At 49.1% G+C, this 10793-nt stretch overlaps 1 protein-coding gene across 1 annotated transcript in view; it reads right to left on the bottom strand.

Moving 5' to 3' along the window:
• The window catches only part of ABCA4 (ATP binding cassette subfamily A member 4), a 110561-nt gene continuing 99768 nt past the window's right edge, over positions 1–10793 (bottom strand). The window contains exons 40-45 of the mRNA XM_058302953.2: positions 9603–9737; positions 8273–8376; positions 8101–8193; positions 5945–6194; positions 5040–5120; positions 1–1745 (exon numbers count right to left, since the gene is read on the bottom strand). Coding sequence (XP_058158936.1) covers positions 1737–1745; positions 5040–5120; positions 5945–6194; positions 8101–8193; positions 8273–8376; positions 9603–9737 — 672 coding nt within the window. The 3' untranslated portion in view covers positions 1–1736. The remainder of the gene's footprint in view (positions 1746–5039; positions 5121–5944; positions 6195–8100; positions 8194–8272; positions 8377–9602; positions 9738–10793) is intronic.

Below are 10793 nucleotides of genomic sequence, written 5' to 3'. Positions count from 1 at the left end.
GGATGAGGGAGACGGGCTGCAGCACCTCCCTCAAGCTCTCATCTTCTCCTCTCCTACTTTCTTCTCCTCTCTTGTTCTTCTCTTTTCTCGTTGAGCTGTCAGTAGATCTCTTGGCTTAAGTCTGGCCCATTTGGCTATCCCCAACTATTTCCAGTCATGATGTCTCTCTAATAACCTGCACAATGGACCACGAATGGTCCATTTGTGCTGGTGCCGTCCTCCCTGTTTAGTCTTCTTCCCCCATGATATTGTAGTTGCTAACTTAAAATACAAAGCCATACAGCAGCATTCTCCTGGGCTTTCCCAACCTTTAATTCTAATCCTAGTTAAAATAGTTTTAGGGTCAACTTATGGTTAATTAGTAGATTTTTTTTTTTTTTAAATCAAAACCAGAGTTAAGTGAGAGGTTACCAAAGTGGTTTTGTAATCTTGATTGGCAGTTACTTCCCAAGTGTCTACTATGTGAGCCAGAAGCTGTGCAGGATTTACGGTCACGTAGCCCTCTGCCCCCTGGAGAAGCACAGGATTCTCGTTGCCAAGGTAAAACGTTACCACCTCATCACATCCTCTTCTCAGTAACGGTCATTGGGACTCAACTCTTTCTCCCCTCTTCCTTCCCTGCATCACTTCTTGGGACTGAGGTCCATTGGTACTACAACATGGTTTGAGCAGCACCATTCTAGGTCATGGATAGAAGATGACTTTGACCAGGAAGTCCATTTGTTCTTCTCATCCATAAGTTGCTTGAAGTAGTTAGTTTAAAACTATTATTTTCTGATTCTTGGTGAGCTTTTATTTACTAGACACTTGGCAAGTAACTGCCAATCAAAATTACAAGATGTCCTGTGAACATTTCCCTTCTAATATCACTGCAGAAGGTGCACATGCCTGCCATGTGCGAATGGCACAGTGTTGTATGAGTGAGGCCTTGATTTCTTTAAATAATTAACACAGACATGGTGGATCTCTTATCCAACCAAGTATCCACTCTCTTGTGTTCTTTTTTCTTTGCCTTTTGTCCTAATTATACCGAATGAGGTAAATATACAAATAAACTGGTCAAACAGTTGTGAAATCTAGATTAAGATAATACCCAACTGACAATGGATAATATTTACGTCCTTCAGTTGGGTATTTTCTTCAAACCTTTTAAAGCAGGCTTGGCATGGAATATCAAGACTAGGTCGTTTGCCTCTACCCAAGTGTCGCAGAATCTTGCCACGACTAGCATTCCTATGGCAATAAATCTCACAGATGCTTATGGCAATGACAGGGAGCTACACACATGTGTACACAGAGCATCTGAAAACCCTGCCAGATGGTACACACTAGGGACATCACTGAATTAAGATAGTTTGTGACAATTACATTTGCATTTTACTTTCTCCTTAAAAATAAAGCACACGTGATCACACACAGAGAAAAGCAGATCCACTTAAAATGAGAAAGGAACCAAGACCAGATGTCCTGGAAGGATGGACTGGGATTTCTTTTTCTGTGCTCTGCATGAAAAGGGTTTTGTATTTGTTTGGTCAGTTTCACCCTCATGACTCTGTGTGCGCCATCTGAGGCAAAGAGCCTCATTTTGAGTTCACCCTCCTCACGCACTGGTTTTCTGCTGCAGTGGGATTAAGGTGTGCTGACTGGGTCGTTCAGGTGACCTTGTGGGCAAAGGGCCTGCACCTTCAGCCATCATTGTTGCTCTCCAGCTGTAGGGAGTGAGCAGTGTGGGGCACTCAGCAGACCTGTGGAAGGACAGCAGGGAGACACTCATCATCTACGCTTTCTCAAGAGATGGTGCAGCTGCTTTAGATTTTTAAAAGTTCAACAGTTGGCAGTGAGTCTCTGAAGGAAGCTCAGTGAGGCCCTGGGGTTCTGTCAGATCACCCAGGTTGCGGGCAGCTTGTTTCCTTATCTGTGAGATGGTCAGATGACCTCTCAGGCCCCTACGGCGGCTCCAAGATCCAGACATTTCCTGAACATCCACTCAGAAAGATGCACGCCCTGTGCGTGTATATGCACATGCATCTTAGAGGGCAGCTACACACTGTGCTGTTTCCAAAAGCTGTTGTAGCACCTTTGGGTTTGTTTTTAGCCCAAGAAAATTGCCACTACTGTCTTAGAAGTCAAGGAGATACCATAATTCAGGTCTTTCTTCCTTGAGCTGCACATTTCCCTTTGACCACGTCCTATAAAGGTGGCCCCTGGGAAGCATGAAAACTTGATGGGGTGGGGCATGAGATGTGAGCTGGAGTCTCGGATAGCAGATCAAAGCTCTGGCACTAAGGTTGTACTCCCTGAGGAGGACACCAAGGTGACTTTTCTAACTGGATAAACAAATTCTCCAGTTAGAAAATGCAGGTTCATTTCCTAAACTGATACCCAGCTGTCAGGGTGGGATGTCTGCAAAGAGGAGGTCAGAAGCAGGCCCACCCAGTCTAGACAAAACACGGCATTTCCAATTATCTAAATACAGTACCAGGGCTGGGAACATGCTTTGAGGTGGGACAAGGGTCCCAACCAAGGCTGCAGGCCCTTCTGAAATGAATTGATAGGATGTAAGTTATATGTGGAAACGCCATAACAACATTTAAGAATGAGTCTCAGAAACTGATCTGAGTTGTTCCTGCTTTTGGAAAGCACATGAGATGGTCACCCAATTATTAATTCATTTCGGATATTTCTAAGGTGACTGATCACATGCCTAGTCAACTGTGAAAACCTTGACCCTCACCTGTTTTCATAAAACAGATTGTGACATTCCACAACACCTCATCCCCAAAGTTGTTTTCCAGTACTGAGGCCCTTGAAGAATTTAAAAATGTTCTTGATAAGCAGATACACCCGATCTCTAGATAATGAAATGTCAACTTAGTTCTGGCTCACAGCCTGGGGCTGTGAAACCACCAGTCTGCTCTGCTCAGTTTCCTGTAGCTGAGCTCTCACATTTGTTCAGGGGCGAGTTATAATATTTTCTAGAACTCCTTGAGAAAATTGATCGTTTTCTTGTTTGCAGGATATTTTATGGAAAATTATTTTAAATTAGTATAACGTAAACAAGAATGTAATCACTATTTGTGTTGTGACAGATTTATTTATGTCCAACACTGTACAGGATTTTTGTAAATCTTGGCAAAGATAAGTAATCATAAGCTCAGAATTAGGTTTTGAATCACAAATTTATTATAAAATTTAACAACCTTCTATTTTGAGGCAGATTCTCTAATATTTGTATGGTGAAGTGCCTAAAGCAAGATTGAAAAGTGGTCATATCCAATTGGGGGGTGGGTGGGGGCGGGTTGGAATTAACTGCTGCAGGTCATAGACCCCCTGTGAGTGCCCTGGCCTGGCGGGAGATGATGTGGTATTTGCACTTTAAGAGGGAATATACACGGGGGGAGGGGAGGCCAATGGTACTTCTGGGAAGACTTTGCTACCCAATTATGTATTCTGAATTGCAAAGGGCTCCATAACTGCAAATGTTTTTCAAATAGTATATTTCTCTATGTGTCAACAAGAATGGCAAGATCCATAAATGAGAAACAATGACTGGAGAATCTCCTCAAAGCTAAACTTTTGGGGACAGGTGCCTTTACTTAGGAACTCTGGGGGGCAAAATCACCTGTCAAGAAACCATATGTCTCCACCATCGAGAGAAGCCCCCACCACTGCCACATCCTCAGCGCTGCCCCCTCCATGCCACATCCCACCACCCCTTCCCCGCTGTGTGTGGAAGACTTTTCAATCGAAGGCTGTGAGCATTTCTTTTGCAATCAGAAAACCATTTGCATGGTGTGGGAGAGCACTTTTTGAAGAGAATAGATCCGCATGTTTTTGCTTGCAGTGGAAAGGCTTGGATTTTGGAAATGTGAGGTAAGAAAGGTAGGAGAGAGCATTGAAACGTTTTGGTGTTGGGATACTTGACATCTATGGGCATATGTTTACTTTTGTTAACTAAACAGTTTAATAGAGTCTCAATACATGCACTACTGATAAAAGACAGTGTCTGCCTTACGATTTGCAGACATACTTTAAAAGTTTAAGCAATTTGAGGATTCATAACATTTGAGTTAATTGTGTGGATAGCATTGATAATTTTTTTTTGTGGTAACATATATATATATATATAAATTTGCCACTTTAGCCATCTTTAAGTGTACAATTCAGTGGCATTAACTACTTTCATAATGTGTGCTACCATCACCACCTTTCATTACTAAAACTTTCATGACCCAAAAGAGCATATGTTTATGTTTTAAGGGAAGAAAATTTACCAGTCCCTGGGCTTGTAGTTCCAAAGGTGGACATATTTGGTTTATGTCAAGGATTGTTGCCTGCTGTAGGGTGGGGGCTCTTTGGTCTTCATAAAATATCAAGATGGTGGAGGAGGAAGCAATAGAAGCAGTGCCTCCTGGCCTGTGATAACGGGGATGACTTGGAACAGGTGCTTCTGGATTCCTGCCCCGGCGCAGTACCCCATGTAAGGAGCCCGTGCGCCCACCTCATCCCAGTTCCCCAGAGAGAGAGCGAGAGTTGAAAATGTACTGGAAGAGGCTCCTGAATCCAGGCGACTAGGCTTTAGCCTGGGATTTTAAATGGATAGAGTAACATCTCCACTCACTCCAGACTTCCCTGCCTGTTATTCCATTAAACAAAGACATGCAAATCCCTTTTTTCCTATAAAGTTCTCATCCCTCCGAATGAGTTTGTTGATAGCCAGAAAAACCAGATGCAGCTAACACTGGAGACACTCCCTTCCAAGGCGGTGCTGGTGTTGAGTTTTCCCCTTTGCTCCTGACCGGTGGAGACACAACGGCTACTTGACAAGGTTGATTTAGCTCCCCAGAGTGCCTAAGTGCCTAAGTAAAGGCGCCTGTCCCAGAAAGGTTAGCTTTGTGAGATTTTCCAGCCGCTGTTTCTCAATGGTGCCTGCAGGAGGCATATCTGGGCCCTGAGGCCACTTGGGCAGAGTGGACCCCTGGACCTCCTGAGCCAGGTATCTGCCTCAAGGAGTGGACTGTGAAAGAGGAGCCGGGTACCTTGGTTTGGGCTCCAGCAGCTCGAGGGTGGAAAGCAAGGTTGTGAGTTTCAGTCTGCTGTTTAGCAAAGGTCACAAATACCTGGAGGCAAGAGAACAGCAGGAGTAGTTAGGGCTTTCTTGAAAAACCGGCCCCTCCCACCGCCCTCCTTCCACAGTCAGCTGCAGCCCTGCTGGAGGGGCTTGCGGCCTGCCTGGGGCTTGCTTCTCAGAAGGCTGAGCTAAGCCAGGGAGGTCCCCCAAAGGAGTCGAAGGACTTGGGCACCAGAGCTGGGAGTGGCCAAGGCAAGGCAAGTTCTCATCCAGTAGGGTCCTTCTACTTCTCTAAAGAAAAAAACTTGAAAGAAGGAAAAAAAAGGCAGTTGATCTCTTTTCTCTACTTCATCCGAAGTGCACAGTGTGGCCCTGACTCCATCCTTAAGGCCGACGAGATGCTGAGGAGCAAGCGCCTCAAGGTGGTAAATGGAAACCTGCCTGTTTCCACCTGCTCTACTAATCTGTCTTTAGGGATATTTATTTTAAAAATCAAACATGTATTCTGTTTATTGAAATTCACCAAACTGTATACTTAAACTGAGTACATTTTACTGTATTCAATGTAAATTTGGCACACTGATTAATTTTATTTGGAAAAAAAAAGCCACCCCCCAGAAACCAGCAAGGATGAAACAGTGTGTAGTGGGGAAAGATGATATGCAAAAGTCAGTGAAGTTTGCTGATGATTAACATGCTGTTAGAAAACACTCTGATATATAAACCTTTACCCTAGTGGACAGAAGGACTACCGTGTGTTAAAAATGAGGACTGCTGTGCCTCCCTCTCATGCCAGTCCCAGCCCCCTTGAGCGCTCCTGCCCCATCACTGCCACAGCCCCTCCTGCACTTGGCGCGCTTTGGGCAGACTTGCCTGGTCCAGCGTGGTCTGCGTGACCGAGTACTCCTCGATGAGCAGGCTGTCCTTGTGGGAAATGAGCAGCTGGAAGATCCTGGCCAGGGAGGAGGAGGAGACCTGGAACTGGAGCATATTGTAATGCCTCTCCCTCTGCACGCTGCCCGGGAAGTTCCCTTGGAAGAACTGCTCCACGGGATTCAGGTCGGGAAGCAGGTCATCCTTTGCGGATTTGATTTTCATTGTCACGATGTAACCATCTCCAAACCTGGGGGACGCACACAGCGTGGTAAAGGCCTCTGTTAGCGGTTGGGTCTAAGGCAATCCGCAAATAAGAAATCGACTCATTAGAAATGTGCGGGATTAAAGCTTATGTATGTGTGTTTAAAACTAAGAAAGGGGAGTGGATGTGGCTCAAACAGCTGAGCACCCACCTCCCACATGGGAGGTCCCCGTTGGGTTCCCTGCGCCTCCTAAAGAAAAAAACCAAGAGACAATGAGCAAAAACAAACAAACAGAAACAACGAGCAGACAGCAAGCAAAAACAATGAGCAAACAGAGAGCAAAAGCAATGAACAAACAGACAATGGAGCCGTGGGGGAGGGAAGGGGAGCTAAGAGAAAAAAAAAAGCATGGTACTTCCTGGAGGAACGGTTTGATAGGAGTGGTTAGGGGTCTAAGTGTCCTTATGGTGAAACAGCAGGTGTACTCTGCTGAAGCCAGAGGTCATATTAGCCCTAGGGGGTGACCACAGACTCACGGGTAAAGACTGGCAGGGTCAGTGCGCCCTTGGAGGTGGCAATGCCTGACGGGGCTTCATGAGAGGGTCCCACGCGGCAACAAGGGCTGGGGAGGGCAGCACTTCCTGGAACAAGTGTCCAGAAGCAAAGGGACCTGCCAGGGCCTGGGCCATCGATTCTTCCCTGCTCCGCACACGGCTGGTCAGCATGGGGACGGCCCAGCGGCGAGGGCGTGCGCGGCTGGCTGGCAGCAGCGCGCATTCACAGCGGGGCACACTGCGCCACTTATCTATTTCAGTGCCCTCTGTGACCTAGGGCTGTCCTCCTTCAGTGAGATACCGTTGGCCTTTCAGTTCTGGGAAAGGGCCCACCCCTCCACGCAGGATCACTTGTGTCTCACCTGCTCTCCCACGGGGACACTGGGGAGCTGGAGGGAGAGGAGTGCGGCACGACTGCTTCCCCAGCCGCCACCCAGCAAGCTGCCCGGCCGGGTGACCCCACAGGCTGACGCCCTTGCAATCATCTAGGCAGCGTCCAAGCTGTGGTTGCTCAAGAATTCAGGGGTCAAATACCCATTGGCCAAAATGCAACTAGCCTACTAGAGCTTTCTCCCAATCATTTACTCGCCCTGGTGCACAGGAAGGTGATGTCTACTGGGCAATGCCCCTCGTCGAGATTAAGAGCCTTGGTGGAGAGAAGGAGGTGATAGCTGGTCTTTCAGCAACCTGCCCGGTGGCCTCCTATCCTGGGCTCTCAGCGCGTGTGTTAAATAGATGAGTGATAACTGTAAATGCACCCTCTCTCAGTTTATAAAGCATATCAGAATGCCCGGGAGCAAGGCATCATTATCACATTCTTATTTTAACTGATTGCCAACCTTGGCACAGACTCTATTAATAACAAATTATTCGCAATGGTTTACAACTTATGGACATAGGACAATCCTACTCAAAATGACTGGCCTTGCTGGTTTTTCAGAACAACACATGGCCATTTCTCAAACTCAGAGATACAAGCTAGAAAGGAAAACTGGTTCTCAAGCCACTGGGTCTCCGAATCCCTTCTACACCGGCCGTGGACTCACATTAAATAGATTCTCCTGTCCTGGATCTGGCGTGGTGAGGGGTGGGATAACGAGGCGATGGCAGGGACATGACCCTTCCTCATCACAGCCAGGCTCTGCCTCCAGCCTGGTCAGAACCTCCCCATCCAGACACAGCAAACCTTGAACCACAAGCCCTTTGCCCAATTCAGAGAAGCTTCTTATCCGCATAAGGGCTTTCTCCAGCTGCTGCAGGAGGAGTCCCCAGGCGCCACCTGCCTCTGCCCGTGGGATGAGGAGCAAGCAGGACCCTCCCAGGTGTCAGCAGAGAGCACAGGGCCCGGCTGAATCCACCCCCCGGTAGGAAGGCGTATCCCGTGCCGGCTCCTTACTTGGACTTGAGGTGCTGAATGGTGCCCAGGCACTGGAAGGCGCCCTTCACCATGATGGCCAGCCGGGTACACAGGGCCTCGCATTCTTCCATGCTGCGGGCAAGGAGAAAGCAGGTGAGGGCGGCAGGGAGGACTGCCACCCTCCCTGCCCGAGCGCCTGGGGAGCTCTTGCCTGTGGGACGTGAGCACCACCGCTCTGCCCTCCTTGATGATGCCCGTGATGGTGTTCCACAGCATGCGGCGAGCCTGGGGGTCCATCCCCGTGGTGGGCTCATCCTGGGGGGGCACAAGGGGGGCTGTGGGGTCGGACCGGCCTCGCCTGGTCACTGCGCTGCTCCTTGTCTGACTCCCACTGAGTGGTTCTGGTCATCGAGGACAGTGAATGGACAATGCACACAGCCACTGCCCAGCGGGGCAAGATGCGGGGCCCCCAGGTGTAGGGCAGGGAAGGCGGGGGGGCTGCGTCAGGGGAGGAAGGAGACACGCGGCACACCTCCAGACGCATTCCAGTCCAGGAGGGTGTTAAAGTCGGCTCAGACAGTGTGAAATTATCCTTCAAAGAAAGAAACTACCCATCTGTTGGTAGGGAGGCAGGGAGGTGGGCCAGATGGCTTTTGGGGTTCCCTTCCCAGCCTGTGACGTAGGCGTCATGAACCTCAGACCTGATGGGGCCGTGGCCTCGGGCCTGGTCCAGCTCAGCTGAGAGTCACAGGACCAGGGACAGCTCGTCATCGGCCTTTGGCCCAGGTCGGCAGCTCCTGTCCATTCTACTCACAAGGAGACCTCCTCAGGCAGGAGCAAATTCTGACTAAGGCTGGACATTCCAGAGCCGGCTGAACCTCCCTGTCGGCCCACGGCCTCACAAGACTTCCAAGGACCTCCCAGCAGGCGTGTGTCATGGCTCCAGTTTCACCAAACTTGGTGTGATGGATTGAATTGCATCTCCCAAAAACTATGTTCAAGTCTTAACCCCAGGTCTCATGAACATGATCCTATTTGGAAACAGGATCTTTGAATATTTTGTTAGTTAAAGTGAGCCAAACTAGATGAGGGTGGACCCTAATCCAATACACTGTGTCCTAATAGGAAGAGAAAATTGGACACAGACAGAGAGAGAAGGGGGAGAGCATCCTGTGACCCTGGGTAGAAAACCCCGTGCACCGCCCACAGGCGCCAGAAGAGGCAGGGCTGTTGGCGGAAGCATGGCCCTCCTGACACCTTCGTGTTGGATTTCCAGCCTCCAGAACTAGGAGATGATAAATTCTTGCTGTTTGAAACCACCCAATTCGTTGGTACTTTGTCATGGCACAAAAGAAACGTACACAAGCCGTGATCCAAAACCTGGGCCCATTTGCTAAAAAATTCATAGTGGAAAACAGTCAAGACTAGAAACCCTGCATTTCCTACATCTGGCTGATGCAGGGCATATTTCCCCCAGCGAAACAGACACTGCTGTTGGTGTAGGCTCCCGGGGCCCCGGGGCCCACAGGTCTTGCCCTCACCAGCAGCACGAGCGGCGGGCAGCCGATCAGCGCGATGGCTGTGGAGAGCTTCCGCCTGTTGCCCCCACTGTAGGTGCCAGCCAGGCAGTCCGCATAGAGACAGAGGCCCAGGCTCTGAATACTCCAATCTGCGACCTGGGGAAGAAAAAGAAGTCTCATCTGGCGAAGCCAACAAGCCAGCAAGCCAAGCCTCCACCAAGCCGCAGCCTCAGCATCTCAGCTCCACACCACCAGAAGGGCACTCAGGCGGGCTGACACGGGGCCGCCCGCAGGCGCACGTCCTCCAGCTCCTGCTCCTTTCCACTCTGTGCCTTAGACCCCGGTGGGGCTCAGTCAGCTCTGTACCCACTGGGTACAGCCTCCTGGGAAGTGTCCTTCAGCCTTGCAAAGAGCGAGACAGCGCCTCTCACCGATGTCCCAGACGGAGGGGTGGAAAGAAGAGTCCTCAGGCCCATTTGAGAAGATGGGCCCACCTGAGGCCTTGTGTTTTGGAGTCATGGAGGGACAAGGGGTCAAGAGGGCAGCTACCTTTCCTGAACTTTCTTAAACAGCAAAACTAAGCCAGTTCACTGGAACCCGGGCCTGAGGGGTGAAAGTCTGCTGTGGCAATCAGTAAGGACTCCTCCGCATGGAAGGTTCCCACGTTCATTTGTGCATCTAACGAATGTGTATTCAGTCCCTGAAATGAGCCAGGCGCCATACCAGGCACTGGACAATAATGGTGAGTGTAGCCATTGCTGCCGCACTCACATTTAGGGAAGGGGCAGTGACAGAGGAGCAAAATAAACAGAATAATTAGATTATGACTGTGCTTTGAAGGAACTCAACAGGGAACTAGGATAGAGAATAACAGCTGTGTGTGTGGGGGGAGCGGGTTTGAAGCTGGTGGAGACCCGCCCACCAGGCGTCCTCCTTCTGTATTTCTGGCACCCTCGCCAGGGGGATGCTCTTCTCCTAGATAGCCACATGGCTCAGCCTCTCACCTCCTTTAGATCTTCATTCAAAGGTCACTTCCCCTGTGAAGTTTTTCTCTGTGAGCTACTTTACCTAAAAGTGCAAACTCTACCCCAACAATTCTCCCCTGCTTTATTTTTCTCATAAGGACTTTTCACTCTTTGATATACTATATTTTTTACTTATTTATCTGTTTATTGTCTGTCCCTCCCACTAGAATATAAGCCCATAAAGGTA

Source organism: Dasypus novemcinctus, chromosome 9, assembly GCF_030445035.2.
Source record: "Dasypus novemcinctus isolate mDasNov1 chromosome 9, mDasNov1.1.hap2, whole genome shotgun sequence".
In the NCBI taxonomy this organism is placed as follows: domain Eukaryota; kingdom Metazoa; phylum Chordata; class Mammalia; order Cingulata; family Dasypodidae; genus Dasypus; species Dasypus novemcinctus.
Note: the sequence above shows the minus strand (reverse complement) of the source record. Positions and strands in the feature narration are given on the sequence as shown.